The 25,033-nt window shown below is 42.5% G+C and overlaps 1 protein-coding gene across 1 annotated transcript in view; it reads left to right on the top strand.

Annotated features, from left to right (window-relative positions):
• Positions 1 to 24,320, top strand: part of LOC146769594 (rho guanine nucleotide exchange factor 11-like) — a gene marked incomplete at its 5' end in the record, with an annotated part of 243,205 nt that extends 218,885 nt beyond the window's left edge. The window contains 4 exon segments of the mRNA XM_085640490.1: positions 7,642 to 7,668; positions 7,671 to 7,936; positions 22,379 to 22,562; positions 23,875 to 24,320. Coding sequence (XP_085496616.1) covers positions 7,642 to 7,668; positions 7,671 to 7,936; positions 22,379 to 22,562; positions 23,875 to 24,086 — 689 coding nt within the window.
• Positions 24,321 to 25,033: the final 713 nt, after the last annotated feature.

The raw sequence follows: 25,033 nt of genomic DNA, 5'->3' as shown, positions 1-25,033 counted from the left end.
TTACCCATGTCGGGCCATCAATCGCTACATCGATTGAAGGCTGGTCACTGGAGTCGGACAGGAAGGGAGTCTTCACTATCCTCCAGAACAGCTCTCCATTTTTAGACTGAGAGCTCTCGTGCAGTTGATCCCATAGGGAATCTTTTATTTTCCGCTTCCTTAATCTGCAAGCTAGACGGTAAGAGGTCCTTAGCCGGCGAATTTCGTCTTGGTCTCTTACAGATTTTGACAGTGCTTTTTTCAAAAGTTTATGAGCTACGGTGCATTCGTGACTAAACCACCCTCTTTTATCACCTTTCTTCCCTTTATTAGTACAAGTTAAAAAATTATTTACTTTCTTCAGAATTAGACTAAAATTAATTAACAGTTCTTTTTGGTTGGTGTTGCTATCTAGACATTTCATAATCGCCGGATAAACGGCTTGGACCACCTTCTTGGTTATTGTTTCTGGTTCGATCTTGCCCCAACTTATGGCATAACCATTTTGTTTTGCCAAGCGAATGTTGTTTTGGGCAAGAGCAGACATCAGCGAGTATGGTTTAAATTTCCCTGCATCAAGGGTTAGGTTAAAAACCAACGCTGCATGGTCACTTAATGCATTAATTATTAATCTAAAATTCTGTGCTCTACTGCCCAGCGTAGCTGTGATCAAAATATAATCAATTGTTGTCTCCCACCCTCTCCCCAGATATGTAGCCTGCAATTGTCCTGATATAGTATTGGAATTATTTAGGATCATTAGACCTAGTTCCGACATCATTTCGTTAAGTAATTCTCCTAACTTTGTATGACTGAAATGGGTCTCGTAGTTATCAGTTTCTTCCCCATCCCCACAAGCGCAACAGTTTGGCACATTACAGGGGTGATGATTAAAATCACCGCCCCACACAATGCTAGGGACATCTGTCCCTTGTATTCTACTAATCAATGTAAAAAGTTTGTTACGGATGGCCTCAAGTAGTTCTGGTCTCTCTGATTCTGGAAGGTTGTCGTAGGAATTTACTAGGAAAATAACCCCTTCCCCTCAAACGAAAGTTTTAGAATCTGATGGTTAGTGTGTAATCTCAGGGGAGTGACTTTTAACCCAGATATGGTATTTTTTATGAATATCGTCAAACCCCCCTTCGCCCTGCCATGTAAGCCTGCAATAGCCGGTGAAAAATAAGTTTTGTATCCCAACAGATGTTGTTCGTTGGTAGACCATGTCTCTTGGAGACAGATTACATGGTGATCTTCAACAAACTTCATGAGAGTCCCATCCAATACTTTGTCTCGTACACCCGCAATGTTCCATGACATAAACTGTACATTGATACAAGCGTTTCTTGGGTCTGAGCTTTTACAAATATTAAGTACTTTCTCTGCAGGCGAAATTTCTACCACTCTTAGATCTGTAACCCCCGCCTGTTCGGGTGATAATTGATGTGACCTCGTTAAAAAAGAATCAGAAACCCTATGCTGTAGGGGGATTGGTACAGAAGGGGGGGTCCTAATTTCTTTAGATCTAGTTTCCACGGGTTCAGATACATGGTCCGAAGCTTTGGAAGATGAATGGTGAGATGCGATGAATTTTCCAGTTTGGGTCTCTTTGATGTTAAGTCAATCTACATCTTCCAAACCGCACAAGGCGGCATAACGATTAGTGGTAGGAATATTAAATCTCTGATATATCTGAGAATTATTATACCTTGGAGCCTGGTTTGGAGCTTGAAATGGTTGGTAGTTATTGCTCATAGGTCTACTATTCAGCTGCGGATAGAAAGCATGGTTATGTGCAGCTTGGAGGGAGAAACAATGATCCATTTTACCCCAATTCATAGGAAGATCTTGTTTAACATCTGGAGTGGAGTAGGCGATCAATTCTCTAGGGTAGAAATAGTCAACCAGGTGTGTAGCAATTGCGACCTCCCCTCTAGCCTCGAACCAGTCACCTATACATCTGACCGCTCTGTGATCTCTGAAATTTATGATTATCACATCCCCCTTCTTATCTTTAGGTCTAGTACCTACCCAACATGTACGTCTCACCATAAGAATTTCCCCGTTTATGTGTGCAGGGAGGGGTCTATTTAGGTTCAACCAATGCATGGCTTTATTTTTTAACGCATGGAAGTCCTCCCTTGCACCTGGTGTTAATTCTGGGACCCCTGTCATGATGACTGTGTATGGGGCTGATTCGGGCGGTAGGTCCACCCTTCTGCTTACTGGGATATATTGTGGCTGGGTTGACCAATCACGCTTCTCATGATCTGTTACATCCTTTTTCTTCGTGATGGGTATTTCCGAAGAATGAGTTCTATTTTTACTTTTTTGTTCTTCGGTGTCCAGATGAGTGGCAAATTTCTGTCTATTACCCACCTTATTGACCCCTTCAGTGTCTCTACTATTTGTTATGAGCTGTGTCCTACCTTGATCTGCGGTATTATTAGATGGTATATCCGCAGAGTTTACCCCCGAGATGGTGAGCGAATTTATCAAGTGATCATCCGTAAGGGGTCGCGCTACCATGGGAGGAGGAACATGTTCCTTCACATTATTTTTAATCTGGGTATTGATCGATTCAGATATAAGTAGATTATTCATTCCCACTTGTTTACTTAAATCCTCTAGGTGGAGAGTTATTAATCTGGACCTTTCAAGAAGGGGAAGTAAAAGGGATTTGACCATTGTCTCTAGTTTAGCAAGTAGGTCGCTCAAGATTTCCGGGCTGGATAACAATCCTGGAGTGTTTGTGCATGGAAGAGGAGTGTTTGTTGCTACGGAACCTACGTGATTCTGTTTTTGTGTGAGCGATTTAGCTTTTTTCTTTTTCGTCAAGAGTGGTCTAGTAAGTATGCCTCGTCTCTTTCTTGTTGGTGGTCTATTTACCACTGGGGGGGAGGAGATAGCTAAATTGGGTGAATCCGAGAGCCCCGATAAGGTAAGTGTGATAATATTATCATCGGGCTGGGGGACCTCACCAAGGGAATTAACATGTGACGTATTTTTTGTTATTCCAGGCGTTGAATAAGATCTAGAAATTCCGGTACCCACATTCACCACCTCTGGAGATAGGATTTTGCCAATTGTGCCCAGTGAGGAACGCTTGCCTGTTAAGAGGTCTAAAGATAGTCGTTTTTCCGTATCCGCTATCTCCTTCTCCAAGACAGTAGTCACACGCTTGAAGAATTGATCGATAGTGCCAGATACTGGGCCTTTAGAGGTGTTTACGGTTAGGGTACGCGACTTATCAGCACTTTGTGACATGATGTTATAATGCGGTAGAGCTACAACAACAAATATATCACAGTGAGTCAGTGTCCGCAACAGGCGAAGGTCTCAAACAGTTTAGATCAGTGTGTGATAGATACTCTCACCATTAAATGAAGGTTAGGGGGGTGGCCCGTCCCGTCCACGATCGTCCTCGGACGGCCTCAGACGGCCCACCCTTTGCCCAGGCTTCGCCCCAGTCTGCGCCCCGCTCGCGTCCCGCTCACGCGAGGAGGGGCGGAAGTTAAATAGCGGGAGGAGGAGGGTCCGGGAAGAGGCACCAGGTGCGTCCTATGATGGCGAGGCAAGGCACCCTGGGCCTCGCAGTCCCAGCGCGTAGTCAAGAGCAGCCTTCAAGGGATTGTTCCGCCGGCAATTTCCTTCGGCTCCAACCACTTTAAAATCAGCGTCCTTAAAAGTGTCCACGTTCTGCGCCTACGAGCGGCGCCCGCGAAGCGGGGGCCGCGAGGCGTTTAAGAAGGGAAAGGTTGATGGGAGGAGGGTCCGGGAAGAGGCACCAGGTGCGTCCTATGATGGCGAGGCAAGGCACCCTGGGCCTCGCAGTCCCAGCGCGTAGTCAAGAGCAGCCTTCAAGGGATTGTTCCGCCGGCAATTTCCTTCGGCTCCAACCACTTTAAAATCAGCGTCCTTAAAAGTGTCCACGTTCTGCGCCTACGAGCGGCTCCCGCGAAGCGGGGGCCGCGAGGCGTTTAAGAAGGGAAAGGTTGATGGGAGGAGGGTCCGGGAAGAGGCACCAGGTGCGTCCTATGATGGCGAGGCAAGGCACCCTGGGCCTCGCAGTCCCAGCGCGTAGTCAAGAGCAGCCTTCAAGGGATTGTTCCGCCGGCAATTTCCTTCGGCTCCAACCACTTTAAAATCAGCGTCCTTAAAAGTGTCCACGTTCTGCGCCTACGAGCGGCACCCGCGAAGCGGGGGCCGCGAGGCGTTTAAGAAGGGAAAGGTTGATGGGAGGAGGGTCCGGGAAGAGGCACCAGGTGCGTCCTATGATGGCGAGGCAAGGCACCCTGGGCCTCGCAGTCCCAGCGCGTAGTCAAGAGCAGCCTTCAAGGGATTGTTCCGCCGGCAATTTCCTTCGGCTCCAACCACTTTAAAATCAGCGTCCTTAAAAGTGTCCACGTTCTGCGCCTACGAGCGGCTCCCGCGAAGCGGGGGCCGCGAGGCGTTTAAGAAGGGAAAGGTTGATGGGAGGAGGGTCCGGGAAGAGGCACCAGGTGCGTCCTATGATGGCGAGGCAAGGCACCCTGGGCCTCGCAGTCCCAGCGCGTAGTCAAGAGCAGCCTTCAAGGGATTGTTCCGCCGGCAATTTCCTTCGGCTCCAACCACTTTAAAATCAGCGTCCTTAAAAGTGTCCACGTTCTGCGCCTACGAGAACATGGTAGAAAAAAGAATTTAGTATGCCTGAGCTCAGAATATTAAAATACATCTTTTAGTGGGGTTTATTTTTATATTCTGTGTTTGAAAATACCACTTTTAGAAAGTAGGTACTTTCTTGCCTAAGCCTTCCAGTGTGCTCTGCTGTTATGTGTATTGGCTGTCTGGTTTTGGAGGGACAGGGCAGGCTGAGTCAGACCTGGGTTGAATAGAGAGATCTGCCTTGGAGTGAGGGGAGGGGTAGCTCCTGCACTTGAATAGGGCTGTGCCTGGCAAGGTGAATGCTGGCTCCACCTCCCACTGTGCGTCTGAGGGCAGACCCCCTCTTTCTGAAAGGAAGGATGCAGCCTGGTAAACAAAGTGTTCCAGGGCTGGGCAGAACTGGGTTCAGTGACTTGTAGCTTCTGAGAACAAAGAGTTTTGGGGTATAAATATCTGTGCTGAAACCCCTACAATTTGTATTGCCCATGGATCTCAAGACCAACCTCTGTCCGTGGAACTGCAGAAAGCTGCAGGAGAGGACTGTCCTGGTGTTGTGTGCTGTTCCCTGGATTGGCCTGCAGTAGTTTTCATTGGACTGGAAAAAGGAGGGAAAAGGAGCTGTGAGATAACTTTTTAATCTTGAACCTGCAATCACCCATGGGCTAGAGAGAGAACTAGCCCCCTGACTGAAGTCTCAGGACCAGTAGACTTAATTTTCGTCGCTAAGGCCTGTTAGTGAGCCGCCGCAGCCGAGGAGCGTCAAGAAAATCATCGCATCGCTGCCACTGAGAGCTCGCTGGCCTGATCATCGACCCGCACGTATGCGGGCCTAAAATTATCGCTACAGCCGCGGAGCGTCAGGAAGATCGTCGCCTCGCTGCCGCCGAGGGCACGCTGGCCTGATCATCGACCCGCACGTTTGCGGCCCGAAAATCATTGCTACAGCCGCGGAGCGTCAGGAAAATCGTCGCATCGCTGCCTCTGAGGGCTCGCTGGCCTGATCATCGCCCGCGCGTTTGCGGACCGAAAATCATGGCTACAGCCGCGGAACGTCAGGAAATTCGTCGCATCGCTGCCGCTGAGGGTTCGCTGGCCTGATCATCGCCCTGCCCGGTTGCGGGCCCCAAAATTGTCGCTAACCCCCGTTAGCGAGCGGCTGTGACCAAGAGCGTGAGGAAAAACATCGCTAACCCGCCCGTGCTGCATTTTTTGTGGATTATTTGACAACATCTCAGAACTGTGAGTAAAAAGGGTCGCAGAGACCATTGCCCTGAACTGAGCTTTGCATTCCCCATTGGAACTATTTTTGCAGCATCCAGAGAGAATTATTTTTGTACAGTATTGTGGTTTCCTCGTTATTTGGTCTTGTGATAAGCCTCTACATAAAGATAACTATTTTTTGATAGCTACCTGTGTTGTCTCCCTTGGTAGTGTTCCTCACTGTTTTTGCTGTGTATGATCATCAACGCTTTACACACTGCCTCTGAGAGGGGTTGTCAAAGGGGTGCAGCCCTTCACTCTGACTTAAAAAGAAGGCTCCCTGCTTGGACAGTGGCCATCCACTGCCAACCAGAGACCCCCATTTCTAACATAGATGTTTTGTGTTTTTGTGAGTAATCATAATGTCTGTTTTTTTTACCAATGAATTTGATTTTATCATCTCTGATCTGTATTCTTTTATGGTGATTTTTTATTTACAGAATAAAGATTTATATTGAATACTCATTAAGAGTTTTAAATAACAGGCTATTCTACTATCTTGAAGCAGTGGATAGGAGACCCTGTCAAAAATCGATAGTGTCCTTTAGCTACATATAACAGTGTTTTCATGTGTAGACTACACTTCAACCCTTAACTTCTCACCTACTTTGGACCATTCCTCTTCAATCATGCACTCAAATATACCCTTCTGGTAAGATAATGTTTGGTGCAATTTTATGACATTTTGTATTTGTTTTCTAACCTTGAATCTTGTGGCTGTGCTCCAGGCTTTTGAAAAGTGCTTGTATTGTTTCAATGAGATACATTTAATGGTTTAGTCATTGAATTCATGTATGACTGGTGTTACTTTTGTTGTAAATGCACCTCCAGTGGGGTTCGGAATTCTGACTACTTTTTCTAGATTCGCTTGAGGTGATTGCTTTGATACAACTTTTTTTCAAGAGAGAGGTCAGTGGTTCATGGAGCATGGATGCAAATTTTGTACAATAGTGAGGAGCTTTCTCAGTTCCTTTGTGGTCTGCCGCCCTTTGATTTCTTGCTGTGACCGGGTCAGGATTCATGGGATTTGTCCCCTACCCATGGGTATGCGAACTTGATGTAACTGGAAGCTTCCTTAAATCAGTCCTGCACAGGGTGCTTTGGCCAATTCCCGTAGATTTGTGATAGCATCTTATAGAAATGGTTAAGGACTTCTTGCTGTGCGGTTACTTTATGCCACACCTTTTCATATTGTTATCCGGTCCAACCTGGTAACCTCACTGAAATGATTGCAATGATGCAGTTCATTTCCAAGGCTATCAGGGCTTTTTTTTTACAAGCCAGTGTCTCTTGTATCTGATTGAAGAAATGTCATTTTAACTCACTCTGGCCATTAGGTACCCCACTCTTCTCATATCCTTTTTCATAGCAGCCACTGAGGGTCAGACAGGGCTTCTATCTAGCATGGTGTCCAGGTAGTGTCATCTGGAAATATTATGTGCTTGTAAAATGTTCTGCAGTATGCAATAGAGAGGGAGTTTATGCTGTTATGGATGTTGCTAGAATTCTCTGGTTGCTAATTTAACATCTTTTATCATGAAGGTATTCTTCTTGAAAATGGTGTTTAAGAGGTAGTGATAGTCTGGAGAAATATTTGCTCTGGAAGGCAAGACATTGTTACAGATGATATACCATAGTAAATACTACTATATCTGGTGGTGTGAGTGCAGAATAGTAAAATTCTGATTTTAATAGACAGCATTTGAGAAAACCACGTAACTGATGCACATATATTTTATTTTTCTCTGCATTATGCAGGAAATTATTTTTATAAAGCACTGCCAGCTAACCCCTTGATTCCTCTACAGATGGTGACCGCATAGCACCTGCAGGGAAAACTTGTCCGACCGACAGGACTGAAAGTAAGGCTGGTCCCAGCACCTTGAGTGCACCGACAATCAGTCGCATCAACTCCAGTGAAGACAGACATCAATTCGGAAGCACCGAGGTTGCGCCTTCTGCAGAATCGCCAGCCTCCAGCCTTGTAATTCATGACATGGACATGGTCTTCAAGATGATGGAGCCGCTTACACTGAAGCTTAACGTGCAGAAGGTGAGAGTGACTGATATGCAAAATAGGATTGTTAAATGACTGATTGCCTGTGATCTATGACACCGTTAACCAAATTGCCTTAAAGCCCACGAAAACATACTTATTTTCACAATTTTAAAATTGCTATGCCATCTAGCAGCAGTATGTTTAGAATTCTAGTGGTAGATTTTTATGAACACTCCAATTTATTCTTACGCTAGATTTTTGAGAACACTCAGATTTGTTCTTATGCTGAGCATAGAGCAGCTAAGTTATGTAAAAGTTGGAATGTTCATTGGCTTTTAAAGCATTTTCAAATTCTTTGTCTTCTACAAATGAAGGTACTAGTTGTGCAGACTCTTTCAATTAAGTTTGTGATATATGAAAACTTACAGTAAGAAAAACAATATTGTATTTTGGACAGCCTTGGAAAAGACTTCAGTCATGTCAGTCCTTTAAAATAGCATCATTACAATCCATTATGAAATCTCAATCTCAAGCATCCTGTTCAAAACATTTATGTATCACCTGCACCCCACAAGGGGAGAACATCACATTTACCTACTGGATTGCATTTTCAAGAAAACCTTTCTTGTCCTATACTACACGAATAAGAAATGTATTTGAATGGTAACCCATACGCTTCAGCCGGCACCAATCTTCAGGGGCAAATCTGTGATTCAACCCTCTACTGACACCAGACATCTCCTGCTGTAGACTTCCTTGCAACTTGCCTTGGGAGGTTCATAGTGTTTAGAAATTGCCACCTACGTGCTGCATAATTCAGACTTTCCACAGCAGGGGTGGGTAGAAAATCACGATTTTATTAAAGACATGGATGCCAATAATATTAATATCTTCTCTATTGCCAACTCACAACAGCAACTTGAACAAACACTTTGGGCCCCATTAGTATGGCGGGCGGACAAAGTCCGCCCGCCATACCCTCGGGAAACGGGACCGCCCGCTGAATATGCGGCGAACCCACACTCCCAATTAGCATGCGCTCGCCACACTGGCGGGCGCATGGCGCATCTGCAACATTGCGGCGGGCGGTGCAGAGCGCACCGCCCGCTGCAATGCCACAAAGGCAGGTTGTGCGTTTCAATGCACAACGTGGCAGGCACCGCGCGATGCCTGCCACATTGTTCATTGAAAGGCAAGGGGGTACCATAGGTGCTCCCCATGTGCACCCCCCACCCCCCAGAATCCCTGGGGGCCCTCTATGGGCCCCCAATGGCGAAAACGCCTGCTTGCCGCGGAAAGGCAACACCCCGCCTGCATACTAATATGGATGGCGGTGTCTACCAGACACCGGCACCATATTAACTGCTTTTCTGCCCGGTAGGCAATCGGGCGGATTGCTTACCGGCGGAAAACCGGCGGACGGTCTTCCCATCCGCCGGGGTCCCCCCTCGCCACAGTAATGTGGCAAGGGGGGAATTCATATGCGGGCAGTGGTTTTCTGCGGGCAGATCGCCACCGCCATACAGGCGGTGGCGATCTACCTTATATCTTAATGAGCCCCTTAGAATTAGAATACAAATCTTTTAACATTCTGCTCTATATATAATCCCAAGTCAGGCAGCCATCTTCCTTCTTTTGCTGGTAGTATTAGGAACATTAATCATCTTCATGCTTGAACATCCTGTGGTGGATAAAACCTCTTCCAACACTCCTCTGGCTTTCTTATTTACTTCCTGTGGTCACCTCCCCCCAAAAACACATAAAATATATTAAAGGGTAGGCTTAACACAGGACTGAATAATATCAGCCTCTGTGTCTTTAATAAAATCATGATATTCTACCTACCCCTGCTGCGGAACATCTGAATTTTATATCAAGGCACGGAGGCCAATATTATGCACGTTTCAAGCCTTGCCATAACATTCCTCACAGCACCTTCCATGGATAAAAAAAGAAATGTAAACACTGATTCTGTTGACCAATCCACTGCAGCTAAAATACTTGTCAATCCACCTCCTGTCACTAAAGCCTTGGGTGCCAAAGCCCCTCTTGCAGAATGTGCTACAGAGCTTGCAAGAACAAATCCTGCCATTCTCATAGCTTCCTCAACCCATCGTGCTAATGTTTGGGAGATGCAGCCTTGTAAGGATACCTACAAGAAATTATCAACTGCATCTCCCCGTTACTTCTCAAACTTTATGTTCGTCTCTCATAATAATGCAAGGATCTCACCACTCAAAGTCTTCTATAAAAAAATGTCTTGGATAAAAAAAAAGTCTGCAACATAGTCTTAGTCCTCTTCCTGATATTGAAACATACTCCTCCTGGTAAATATCTCCATGATGTCATCTCCAACACCTTAAAATATGACAATCTTCTAAACGAAATCAGACAAAGAAGCATGACTAACTTGAATGACAGATGTTTTAAATCCAAAAATTTGTTCTCTTTCCAACTATACAATTCTCTCTCAAAACAAGATCTACATTCCACAAAGATGAATACTTCCAATGGTGTCCTCAACCGCACCCTCCTCAACAACCTTTTCACCACATCATGCTGTCCCACTGGCACACTATTCTCGAACTCATGGCCTGCTGAAATCTCTGACCTACTTATATTTACTGAACTGTACGAATTCCCCTTAAGGAAAACCTCTGACAAAAAGTTAACCACCTCCACCACAGATGCTGAAATGGGATACAAATTCCACAGAACACACTAACACATCCATCTCTTTAATGCCAACCTGTATGCCTTAGATGTTCCTGGTGACCAGGATTCCTTGATGAGTTTCAAAGTTTCTGCTAATAAAGCTGAAACCTGCCAAACTCTCCCGAAATCAACCATCCCTTCAACCTCAACAGTCCCTGCAAAACTAACTTGAGTCTCTCTCCCATCGTATTTACTAACAGATCTGCGAACTCCGGCAGAAGAACTGGGCCATCTATCAACAGATCCATGACGTCTAGATACAAAACCTGGGATGGACAAAAAGCAGCTATCAACACTTTTTCCACTAGCTCTTTTCTCACTTTCATTAGGAATCTCTGTATCTCTGCAAATGGTGGGAAAGCATAACTGTGAGCCCTTCCCCAGTGCTGCAGAAATGCATCCTCTGTCTCTGGATCCAGCCTCCAACTGTAGAACTTGTGAATTTCAGCATTCACCCTCTTGGTGAACAAACATTAACGGTCCCCATCTGTTGCTGAGTTTCCCAAACACCCTCTTGTTCAGCATCCAATCACTGAAATGCTTCAACTTCCTGGAGTTCCAATCTGCTATTATTTTGCTCATCCCTGGTATATACTGAGCCATTACCATAATGTCCTTGCTCAGACAAAAATGCCAAAAGTCGCTTGCTAAATCCACTAAAGTATTTGACTGTGGTCCCCCCAACTTCTTGACATACCCATCTGCAGCAATATTGTCCATTTTTAATAATGCACAACATTTTACCTTGTTCCTGACAAATGTCTTGATCACAAAGCACACTGGCAACAACTCCAGATAATTGACGTGCATTGCCTTCTCCTGAACTGTCCACTTTCCCCCTATTGCTAATGAGCCACACCTTGCTCCCCAGCCCTACAGACTAGCATCCGACTCTATACCCACCTTCTGAATGTCACCAAATATGGCCCTTCCATTCCAAGCTCCGAAATTTCCCAGCCACCACTCCAGCTCTCCTTTTGTCTCTACATCTTCCAGTACTCACTGGTCTTCAATCTCTGTAGGGTTCGATAATGCAATGAGCTGGAAAAACTGCCTGTATTGACGCAGACAGCAGCCCTAGCATCCTGGCAATCTGATGAAAAGTTATCCATTCGTACATCAACATTCTCTTGCAAATCATCTTCGCCTTCTCCAGGGGTAACCTCAACATACATTCCAGTGTCTAAATATGAAAGCCCAACAATCCCATCTCCTTTGCTAGTTCCAGACATGATATCTCTTTGCTCACTACAAAATCCAGATCCTTCAACACTGCACTGCTAGCCCCGTTTGCTCCTGTGCTAACTCCTCGCTGTCTAACATAATTAAGATGTCGTCCAAATACACTATCAATAGGAAGCCTCTCATCTGCAGCTAAGTCACTATTGGCCTCATCACCTGTCAAACTAAATGGAAGATTCTTGAAACTCCACAGTATCTCCTTCCAATGGATTCTCAAAAAATCTCTCTGGTCCCTGGCAACTGGTAAGGTCAAGTAAGCATCCTTCAAATCTAGATGTGTTAACCAGTCTCCCTGTCTCAAGAGCTCTCACAGCATATGAATCCCTTCCATCTTGGAGTGATTATACTGTAGCCAGTAGTTCAACTCCTTGAAATGTATGCCCTTGTCCTTCTTTTCGACCAGAAATAAGTTGCACAAAACCAATCATTACATTTCCTGCCTTCTCTACAGCTCCCATTTTCGCAAGCTTCTTTACCTCTTGATCTACCATTCTCTCTTCTGTTTTAGAAAATCTTAGAGGCTTCTGACATCTTTCCTGCACAGGAATTTCTACAGTGTCTATCGAGATACCCCTCCACTGTTTGTAACACCCATTGATCTGCCATTATTTCCTTCCATCTCTCCAAAAAATGGGTGAGTCTGCCACCCAACTGTACCGGGGTACACAAAGGGTCTTTTACTAAACATACCTTGTTGTCTTGCCCTCCTGTCTCTTGTAAATATTCCTCTTCCCCTCTGGGGATAGAATGCTGTCTGATATCATGTTGATTGATATCCACTGGGTCTAAATCCACGCGAGAATTACATCCATGTGATTCCAACAAATTGGCTGGGGATTGGACCCTGCATTCTCCCGGCCCCACCAAAAACCATTCTAATATCCTTCTGCACCTTCTGTATGGAATTAAATACAATGGCATACTGATGCAGCGGTAATTTCACGGTCATTTCTCAATGCAAAACCTCATTTACCTCTAATTTACCACTGTAAAGGTACTAGACCCTTGCCACTGTATATTACCTTCAGGAGATTTTACATAAACATGAAAAATCAAAAATGAATTTAATATTTAAGTCAATAAAGAGAGTTGTGACTATTTTAAAGGGTTTTATTTTCTAGTCAAAAGTTAAGTTTCTCTGACCCTTTATTCATTAGTCAAATATCAATCAGGTTACAGAATTGAAAATAGGAAAATAGAATTAATACAGGACATATTACAGTCTGCATATAAAGCATCACATGTAGAAAAGAAAAAGTGGCGCAAAATATCACTCTTAAAGAGTTTCTAAGAAAAGAGTGAGTCTTGCAAGGCTAATCAATAATCAATAATGGCAAAAATCTCCCATGAAGAGAAATAAATGCATAGGACAACTGCATCTTTTCAAAAGCAGTTAGTCAAAGCATGAAATTTAAAGTTTGGCACCTAAAATCTAAACCTGTTCTGATCCTCTCAGCTCTCTCTCTGCCTCTCTGCGCTGTTCATCTGCCTCTGTCTCAGGAGCTGCAAAAAAGCCCCCACAGACGCAGCCCCTCCTTCTCTCTCTAAGGCTTCAGTTATCTGACTACTGTCCTGCCTGGCGTTCAGGAAAAATTGAGCAAAAAGCCACCCCACCTTCCTCTGTCTCTCCTCGGACGAAATCTCCTCCCAGTCTGCACCCGCGACGTTTCACATACCTAACCCATATGATGTCTGGCCTCATCTGCTGCCTCTCCTCTCTCCTCCTCCTAAAAACAGCAAGCAGCAAAACACGCCTCCAAAGAGGTCATTATTTATACTCTAATTCTTGACTGACTACACAAATAATGTTGCGGTTCTCAGTAAAGTTTGCACTGATTGGTTAGCATAGATGACATGAGGGTCTCACCATCCTGTTCTCATTGCAAATCCGGTTATAACAAAAAACACGTTAATGATAAATACAATCATATATTTCAGCACCATTTAATAGGAAAAATGTTTCAGTCTATTTCCTTTTTTCCTGTCACATCGCACGCAGGATAAGCACATTCCACAAACACTGGTACATTGGCAGGACTACAAGAATTTAAAGTTTACGGTGTCCTTGAACTAGGTCTTCACTCGAGGCACTTGGCAGTATGTAGCTGTTTTCTGTGCATGCTCTCTCATTTAATATAATTTCACAGCCTTGCTGGATTCACAGGCAGCCATTTTATCTTAGGCCCAAAAATAAAACAAACACAAAAATAGTATTCATTTACGAAATAGAACCCTTTCTGTTTATCTCCCCCATGCTAATACGTTGTATCATTTATTTTCCTAGCAAAAGCTATTAGTTTAAAGCAGCTTTTCTATTATTTGTGCACAACATGCAAAAATGCGCAATGTACAACATAGCATAAAACATGCACCAGTGCAAACTTTCAAAGCACACACAGTTAATACATACTCATAGCAACATGCTCTAATGTTTTAGATAGCTTTTCATGCAAAATGCTTTAGCCCCACGTGCAGTGATGGTGCATGGTTAATTTAATACACATTATAAAAAGATGTGTTATGAACTGAATATGTATTTGTCTAAATATGCAACAAAGCCAAAGTCTCTTGAGACAGGAAACAGGGAGTGTAATTTATAAGGGAAAAGAGCTGGGAAGAGAGAACACACATTCTATGATTATCCTCAAAGCTAAAATAGCCACTGAAATCACTAGTTTTCTCTTCACTGCAAAACACGTTAATTCAGCACAAGCATTTCAGACTGAAAGCATTGACCAGGCCTCATTTTATGTCTTTCACTGTGCTTTGCACCAAAAGTGCTACTTTTAATAAGCATTTGACTAGGCCTCATTTCGTGTTTCATGTGCCATGTGTTTTCCGCTTGCACCAAAGTCTGCGTCAATTTAAATGCGGTCTGCCCGAAGCACAAAAATAAAGCAATGCCTGACTCCAGATGAAATCTGGGCTACGTCAATACTTTGCCATCTCCTTCACAAACTTATCTCCAAAAGTAGGGCTTTAGCCTCCTGACCTGTCTTCTTACTTGCTTGCTCCACTAACTTTGGCTCAATATTCATCAAGAGACTTGTCGTATGCTCTGCACCAAAACATCCACACCAGTCTCCTGTAAATATGTCTCCTCATACATGGCACACATCTTTGTTAGGAGCCCACATACACCTAGAAGGCAATCCTGACATCCTTTTAATCCCCTTTCCAGACTTGGATCTCTCCCTGATTTGTTCAAGAAGTGTAACATCTTAGAATCTAGATCCGGCATCAACAATAAAGATTGGCCAGAGATGGCCTTGGACATTCAGAGCGAAGTCATGTTCTGACTTCCTTAGGCATCTCCCGCCTAATCCAGAACTCCAGTTATTCCGCCACATGCTGTGCTGGGAGCTACTGACAGGGTAATGGATGCTGTATGAAATGTGGGCCCAACATATAATCCCTCAAGGGATCCTTCACCTGCTCCACCTGTTTATTTTCCACTTTCTCTTTTTTTTTTACTCCTTTCCTTTCTATTCCTCATCCTCCCTGTCTCCTAAATCAGATGAACACAAAATGACAATGCCCCCGCCCTGCTGGAGGAGTCATCACAGGCCACCCCTCTGTGATCCCTCTTACTGGCCTTCATAACCTTCTCACTCAACTCAAGTTTGAGGTGGAGAGTGGTGGGGTAGAGAGTGGAATGAGTGGGGTGGAGAGTGGTGGGGTGGAGAGTGGAATGAGTGAAGTGGAGTGAAATTGGTTCCTAAAGTTTACCAAATTAAAACAGTTTCCCCCCCGAATTGTACTTTCCTTTTGTCTTTAAGCCCTTCTCTTTTTGCATATACTTCTTTTTCTGAGTCACTTTACAAACACCACTCTCTCCAGCCACCTTATCCGTAGCCTTCAACTGACCAGAGCTGCTTGTCCTCATTCCTGCTCCCAAATTTCTGTTCCAAACTTTCCATACAATCATCTATTTTCTTCCCTAATTGGGTTGCCAAGGTTGAAACTACCTGACACATTCCGGGACCTTATCCTCAATGCTCCTTTCTGATGCACCATTACCTTCCATTCAGACAGAATATATCTCACCAGTCTAAATTTTATCCGTGGAATCCAAAATCTTTCCTTCAACTTAATGTATAGCACTCTTCCAAAATATCTCTGGACTTCAACTACCAGAGTTCTTCTGCTTCTCTCATTACCAAGCTGAATCTGACTAAAAAAACACTTCTAAACTATCCCTAAATATCACTGCCTAGCCTCTCCTTATGAAAGGCCAGACTGCCCCAATCCCAAATGGCAACCTGCGTCCTCTGACACTCGTACGGCAGCTGCCTATAACTACATTCGGCCCAGCCTGCAAACGTGCTCCACTCCATCAGGCACCCCTCATGTAAGCGCCGGTCCATTTCTTATATTTGCCCTCTCATAAATTAGGGGTTAATCAAAGCACAACTACGAAGCTGTTCAAACTCTCTAATCCTGCATGTCCCACCGGCATTCATCCGAGCACGCTTGCACTTGGCCGTGCCATGCGCTATGCTACTCGCGATCCAGGTTGCGTTCGTCCCTATGTAAGGCACCGTCAGCGCCTTAATCAAGCAAAGTTGAGCCCATTCAAAAGACACAATGCCTAAACAGTTGTATCACCTTTCCATTTAGATCAAATTTTAGAGTTACCAGTTTTCTTTCCAAAATCCAGAAACTGCAGCAGAACATGCTTTACATACACTTGATGTTAAACGTGCACTTCTGTACTATTTGGAACACACAAAACCATTCATAAAAACACAGCAACTGTTTGCATCTTTCTCAAATCTATGTAAAGGTAAAGCCATATAAAAATCAGGAACAGCATGATGGATAATCACATGCATACACATTTGCTATGCCAAAGCAAAATGAGCATTAACAACCATGCCAAGGGCTCATTCATCAAGGAATAAAGGGGCCACACTGGCATATATCGGGAATATCACTCTCATTGACACCTGTGAAGCAGCAACATGGATAAACCCACACACTTTACAAAACACTACTGTGTGGATGTATGAGCCAAACAATATGCTCCAGTTGGACAGACAGTCCTTCGAACATTATTTCTAGGAAGCACATCATCTCATGCCTAAGGCCACCAAGACCAAGGTACTGCTTTACAGTCTTAGCCAACACATGCTACGAATGGAGTATGTTACTTACCATGTAAGAATCTTTCGTAGCGTGTGCTGCTGCAGATTCACATGCACCCTCTCACCTCCCCAGCAGGTATTAGATGCAGACAAATATACACACACATACAGCATGTTATACAGGAAAGCTAACTTAGCAAACTGTATGCTCCTTCCCTATATCGCACGGAGGAAAAACATGATCTAAAAAGGAGCCGTGGAACATGCGCAATACCTCAAGGGGGAGGAGAGATGATGTACTTTCTCGTGCAAAAGCAACTTGCACGGTCCGGGCCCTATTCTAGATGGTAGGAGTGTGCATAGTATGTTAATCTGCCACACTACACACTACAAATAGATGCTTACAGGGTAAGTAACATACTCCTTTCTTTACACTTTTGTGAAACGATTGATAGTTTTGAAGAATAACTGCCTACTTTTTCAAATAAAATCAAATTTGGACAAAATGGACTACAAACAGGCTGCTAAATGTGTGCTTTTATTTTGAAAAGTTTGCTTTTCTAATGAAAAATGTTTATTGGATGTATTTTATGAAAGTGCAACAGAATGTGACACATGGGCAGGACTGTTCACTACTTACACTTCTCCACGGAGATTACTAGGAGAACAAGCTATTGCCCTTGTGATTTGTCCTTATTGTTTTTTTGGTTTGCATGACTAATCACATTTATGATAGTAGCCTGCAAAAGAATGAATACAATTACACATTTTTGATGCAAGTTTGATTTCATAAAATGTTTACACAATAAACATAAAAAGGTTAGGTACAAACTGTGTATTTCCAATTGTTACAAATAGAATATAGATAACATGCCTCTTCAAGGTAATTCAGGTCTCTTAATGCCCCTTCTCACAAAAAATAAAACTAATTAAACATTGGATGGCAGCCCCAGAGCAATATACATTGGCATAGCATCTGCTCCTTTCTGTAACGTGCTGCCTTTTTGTTCCTTCACATACTGGCCCAAATGGGAACAAGTGCAGCATTCCTCCATATCCCTGAACAAACCTGCCACTACTATGAAAAGCCGCTCCGGACCACAGGATCTTTAAGGTTGCGACTGTCAGGTCGAGTAGATTCTCAGAACAATCTCTTACTGTTACATAGGCCTGACCCCTTCAAATACCTCCATACATTTTTATCAAGGAATGTTCATTTTTTATTTGTGTTTTGTATCATTAGAGAAGTGATTTAGCTTGGGTAGACATTGCTGAACTAGTCTGAATTGTTCTGGACACCATTTCTTAAAATGGCAGATCTGTTGCAGTGATGATGTAATATTTCAGGAACCATGAGACCTATATCCTCCATTTTTATGTCAAAACATAGGCTTAGGGGATCAAGTAGGCTTATAGAGATAAAAAATGACTCCTCAGAGCAAACATTCCACCATTTTCCAAAATGCTGGCTCTAAAATGATGTGTTTTAGCTGCCATATTGGTAATCTATTTTAATACTGTTTTGGTTTTTCTGTTGATTCAAATTCGTAAACATGAGCAAAGGAAGTAGTAGCAGAGGATCTTTACCTCCTGACAGTGTTGTTAATTACAAAATCTGAGGACTCATTCAACAACAAAAAATTAGTCATATGCCAAATTGATCCAAAAGAAAATCTAACATCCACTACGGCTGGACAGAGGAGAGTTCGAGTTGCTTCAGAAATACTGCAAAGCAAAAGTTCACAAAAGTTTGAAACTGATGGGTGAAGAGGATCAAATATTTTATCATTGTAACAACAAGTGCTGCAAGTCGTATACAATGAAAAAAAGCCTGGATTTTTTTTTGTCAAAAAATAGCAGAAACCAGTGAATCACAACAAGAATTTGAGTTTTCTGAAAAAGCGACCACAACCAAACCCAACACCCATCCACTTAGAAGATTAATGGCTATCCCTCGTCCACCTCCAACAACTGATCACAAAAGCAGAGGTCCTTCAATGTGTTATCTGTGGTTTAGCCAGAACATGGACACTAGGGAGAATGAAAGAACAAAGTACAGAGTATGTGAGTACCAAAGGGCAAATATATTTTTAACTGCAGCGGGTTTCTTCGAAAATGAAGTTTTTAGCCGAATATCTGCTCTAAACAGCAAAGTGAATGTATTTGCAGTGGATTTGTATGCCCACCGGAACTGCGTGCATGCATACATTCGAAAATATGAATGTACGATGAGCTCCCAGCAGCAATGTAACAGCCAGCCTTCAGTTAAGTTTGCACTCTTTGAAAAAGCAAATTACGTTTTAAAGCCACTCCTGAGTGCTGGCTACGGGTTCACACTCAGTGAGATCGGAGAAATAATGGTCAACATTGATAAAACTGTTTTGATCCACAAGAATGAAATTAAGATTGCTCTGGTCAGAATGTACAATGTCAGAAATAGTTTTTGTCAGTCTAACAAAAAAATGAGCTACTTACGTGGTAGACTGGGATGTGATGATGGCTTTCACTGATTTTGCAATCAGTGCAAGCCATCCTCACATCCCAGTCTACCACAACGTTTCAAAGTGGCTGAGGACATGTATCTTCTTCGACCTGATGCTGCGGTCCACAAAGCTGATTTCACTGACTTTATCATATCAATTATTCGGTGCAGATGAAGGATGAAGAAAAGCCAGTTCCTCAGTAGGCTGGAATTCATGCTCTGATCTCCCAGAATACTGTCCCACTGAAGAAGGCTGGGATTTTACCAGTAATTCCATCCCCAGTCACAAACTACGCAACAGTATACACAGCTCTAAATAATTTTCAAAATGTGCGTGTTCAGCTTGAAGACCAGCCTATCCTGACAATTGTCTGTGATTAATGTGTTTTCCGTATTGTAGCTGACATTTTTTTGAGCAATCAAGTAGGATTTGATGATCTTTATCCAATGACGGGTGTTTTCCACATGACAAAAGTTGCATTGCGGTGTGCAGTAAGTTATCTCAGTGGATGTGGCATAGACATTGCACTTATGGAGGCTCAAATCTTTGGAAGCAAAACTGTCCAGTAAGTATTGAGCAGAACTCATTATGTTTGTTCGTTACTAGGTATGCTCATCGTATCTGAGGCTATAGAAACATTGCATTGGAATGCTTTCTGGAAAAAGAATGGCAAATTAGGTTTTGCATATCTATCTAAGAAGTGAACAAGGCACAGGGTACACTTCAGTCAAGAGACATAATGCAAAGCTAGGTAATGTTCAATACACTCAGTTCAGAATCAGAAAACCTGAAAAACAAGTTCATAGAGTTTGTCAAAGTTTGTGATGAAAAATCAGAACTTTGCAAGTACTGGGGGAATGTTTTAGACATGATAGCTCTAGTTAAAAACTTGGTACATGCTGATCAGGAAAATGATTAGAAGCTGCATGTCAAGACTATGGAGTCATTGGTTACTGTGTTTCACAAATCCGATTGCATACACTACAATTAGATATGGGTCCTGGTATATGCAAAGAGTGAAGAAGCTAGAGGTGGAAAAACTACACCTCAACAGAAAATTCATCCAAATACATTTTGTGGTGAAAGACAGAGAGTTAAAGTTTAATGCTGTAACTCCAAATATGAACCTGGAACAGACGATCCCGAGATCACAGTAAAGCTCCCACAGAATTATTGGTCAGACTCGTAAAAGTGACTATGTTACTCAATGGCAGCTAGTTTACCACGAAGTCCTTTCTATTTGCAATGTTTCCAGAAAGATGACAAATGCAAAATGAATGGACCATTGTGAAACTGTTCCTCACCACAAACTCGTGGGAAAGAGAGGAGAACGTTTTAACATGTTGACTGCCTTCTTCATTTCATGCAGCAGCAAGGAAACCACTTTGAAATGACCGAGCCTGTGCGACTAGCCAATTTTGTGACCAAACAATATGTGAATAACAATATAAAGTCACGTCTACTAGATGTCCTGGAACATGGATTGAAATCATAATTGAATTGAGCATAATTCAAGGATTGTCAGAGTGATTGATATGGTATGGAAATGGAGAAAAAAGACATTTAATTGCACTTGATATTCTGTACAAGAAATCTGACCCAGAGAAAGCCAGTGTTCTTATCAAGGCACATATTCTTACGGGTGATTATGCTATGAGCAAAATTGGAACAAAGCTTGGAGTTTAACTGCTGAATCTGTGAAGTTCCTGAAAGGATTTTATGAGACAAAAGAAGAATGTGACTTTAAAGACGTAGAAAATATCTTTTATGTGTGTGGAAAGCGAGTTCTGACTGTCACACATTTGATGATCTTTGGTACATTAAGTTCAAGAGATCAGTGCGGCTAAGTGACCTGCACCAATGTCATATTCTGTGCGCAGGCACATTAAAAGAGCGTTCTACTTGATCAGAAGATGTGTAAATATTTTGGATCATGCATATGTAGAGAAAGATCTGTGTGAATTTGGTTGGGAAGAAATTGATAGGGTTCTAAAACCTACAAACTTCTAAAGCCTCTACCCACAGAACTTACACATACATGTTCTTACAATACCTGTCCTATAATAAGATGTCCCTGTTGATATGCTCTTCTCAAATGTTCAACATTCTGCTAATAAACCACAAGCGATTGCTGAAACAAATAAATAAAGTGAATTATGAAAATGTGTCTAAAACGGAAGAGATAAACATAATTTTATTTCATATTCAGATCATAAACATTGTTTGGTGTCTACATAATAGGATTAAAAACCATTATTATTTGTTTCATACTTTTATATGTCTCTTCTTCCCTATTATAGCCGCCATTTTGGAAAATGATAGAAGGGCTGCTCTGAGGAGTTTTTTTTTTGTCTCTATAAGACTACTTGTCCCTCAAAACCAATGTTTTGACACCAAAATGAAGTATATAGGCCTCATGGTTCCTGAAATATTGCATCATCATTGCAACATATCCGCCATATTTAAAAATGTCCTCCAGAAAAATTCAGCCTGGATCAGCAATGTCTGCCAAAGATTAATTATTTCCCCAATGATCCAAAAACACAAATCAAAAATGAAAATCTATGGAAAAATGTTTTTTAACAGGTATATCAGGGGGCTCAGATTATATAAGAACAGAAAATAAAGTTATGCTGCAGATCTAACACAGCAGCTCCTCCTTTGTAAATCTGCATCCAAAAGTAGCATCCTCTCTGAGACTTCCATTCACCCCCCTTTTAAGAGGACAGTAACTTCCATTGTCCCTTATCATTAGAGAAATAGAGAGAACCTTGAAAGTATGGGATGGAGGGAATTAAACTCTGTTAAACTTGTCTAATCTACCATCCTTCCCAACATTTCCCTTTTCAAATTAATATGTTTTCTTCTCAAAGTTCAGTTGTACTAAAGATCCTGTAAATGTGGTACATTATCTTCAGTCGAATCATGTTGTATTCTTTGTCATGACCTTTTCTTTTTGACCATTGTAGGAAATGACAGCCCCACACAGGGGGGTAATTAAGTCTTTTAGAGGAGCCGCTTCGGAGGACGGTCCATTTGTCCATGACACAGGGAAGGAGCTCAACACACAGAGGGCAAACCTTCACAGTCCCAACGGGGAAGGCGATCCTTCCTTCACAAGAGACTTGCAGTCAGAGTCAGTAGCTGAGGACGGTAAGAAGACTTCTGTGTTGACTCTAAATTGAAACCAAATGGAATTATTTCTAAAGCACAGCAAAAATAACAAGCATACATCTTATGTTTTTTTAGGATACTTAAAGCTTGACCACAGACACTTTGATCTTTACTAGAACCTTACATTTTTAACAAAGACCTAAGCCACTTCCATTGTCTGCACAACTTCAAGCCAAAACATGTCCTGAGAATGTCGTCTTAGAAAAGTTCAAAAAAATAGTACTATGTTGGGTTCCAGATTATTTCTTTGCTTCACAACAAATCATTTTAGGAATTGGTAAATGACATTGGTTTAGTATTACAGCCTCTTTCTCACTTTTAGGAAAAAACTGTTACTTCACTGCTTTTCAAAGCCTTCAGATCATGGGTTGTCAATTGATAGGCTACAGAATGCTAAATTATTTGATTGAATTCTTTGAGAAATGAATTCTGTTTGAAAAGTGTGGGTGGTGCTAAGAGATCTAGCACTCAAACACGTCAGTGCAATCATAAGCAGGACTAAGAAAATTACCATAATTGGAAAGCTTAACTTGTTGACAAATAATTTTGGAAACTAGTGGATACTTACTACAGATTCCTGAACTTGTGTCCATTCTAAAGTCCCAGAGTTTACTTGGAAAACTCAAAAAGCAGTTCCCCTGCTCACCGGTAGGTGGTATGAGCAACTTCAGTAGTGATGAACGGAGCTGCACATAAGCACCACGCATGTGTGCTGATGCCAGTTTCTTTTCGTCTGCCCCTTCAGATGCGGATCTGGAGCTCTGCTCTTCTTCTTCACTCCGCATCAATAACATTGGGCTGTGGTAGAGTCCCAAGGGCATTTGGCAGCTGATGAGGCAAAAGAGTACGATAGCCTCTTGTTTTGCATCTGGAACCCAGTTTAACCCCTTGTTGTTAAGAGATGTGTATTTTGACATTAGGGCTACTCCTTGCATTGGTGAAACAGTTTACACTGGATTGTGCGGTGTGAATGAGGAATATACAAGCTTTTGGGCTGGACCATCTCATAATCAATGGCAGTCATTGTCAGAACATGACCTGCCACCAAGTGTACTATGAGCAATGTGCTTCTGATGCTATCCTTCCTGTGGATTTGTTTTGATACTGTAGATACTGTAGATTAAAACCTACCTATAAAGGACATGGACTCACTTGGGCTGGCTCACCATAAACATGGAGAGCTTGTGGCTAACCTTTCAGATTCTGCCTAAAGATGGTGTTGGGTAAAGCAAAATGTGAGTTACTGCATCCAAGACCAAGTATTTAACAATGTTTATTTTTTCTCCTCCAGGTCTTACCGAGGTTGTAGAAGATTCTTCTGCAATGTTGAATTCCACAGTGGGATTTGAAAGAAGAGCACACAGAGGCAGGCTTGGCCTCAGTCTCTCCCCACCACATCATACTCCTTTCATGCCCTCAACCACCTTCAGCTCCACCAAAGATAATGTGGATCAGGACCAGCAGCTGAGGGGAGGCGTTGCTATTAAAGAAACCGAAGTTTAGGGCCCAAAATGGGACTGAAACTGGAACATTGTTTTGGAGAAAGGAGAGGAGAGTGTCATAAAAACTGGATTTTTTGTTTTCTGAAAAACGCATATTAGCTTAAAGTAAACATATATAGTTATATACCTAGTTTTAAAAAAAAGATGTCGTACTACAGCAATTTTATTTCCTTCATGAAAAGTGTTTCCTGCCTGCCCAAGCAGGCTGTTTGCTGTTGGAGATAAGGGATCACTTCTCCACGTATTCTCTCCAAGTGAACAAAATAGACAGAAATGTATTTCCTGAGGACTTGTTCCCACTTCCACTCCGCATGCCAACCAAGGGGACTGGAGAAAAGAGGGGCGTATGCTTCTGGAAGACCTGCTTCTCCTCCCATTCACCCTCATGAGAGAGATTGCAGTATAATCTGTACAAAATGCACTATTTTATTTTCCAGGCAAGGATAAATATGTACTTGTGTGCATTTTTCTGTAAAAAATTCCCCAGCTTTTAATAAAAACAATAAAAAATGTCATCACCACTAGCGCCCACAATAGCACTCAGAGTTCTTTCTGTGAGCTTGAGGTGTCCACAGTGTAAGTTTGCTGAAGTGACTGGAAACCAAAGTGGGAGCTTCACAAAGAATGTGTCAAGCGGCATTAAACATACCACAAGAAAAAAACACTTTTTATACCCACACCTGTTTGATTCAACTCTTAATTCACAATCGAGACGAGTGATACTTCATTTTCATTGAATAGTCAATAGGCTTTGTGTAGAATAGCAATGTAATGCTTAAAAATAGCTAAAGAGTACTAATAGAACGTAGTTCAACAAGTGCTATAATCTACAATACTTAGACATGTAAATCTACATTCTCCCATATGATCAATGATCAAGCACAGATGGCCAATACTTCCTGCGTATAATCCCACTTAATCACTCACCTGTCTTCACTTTCACTCACT

This window comes from Triturus cristatus, unplaced genomic scaffold (assembly GCF_964204655.1).
Source record: "Triturus cristatus unplaced genomic scaffold, aTriCri1.1 SCAFFOLD_374, whole genome shotgun sequence".
NCBI classification, from domain to species: domain Eukaryota; kingdom Metazoa; phylum Chordata; class Amphibia; order Caudata; family Salamandridae; genus Triturus; species Triturus cristatus.
The sequence above is the reverse complement of the archived record's forward strand: the minus strand, read 5'-3'. Positions and strand labels throughout refer to the sequence as shown.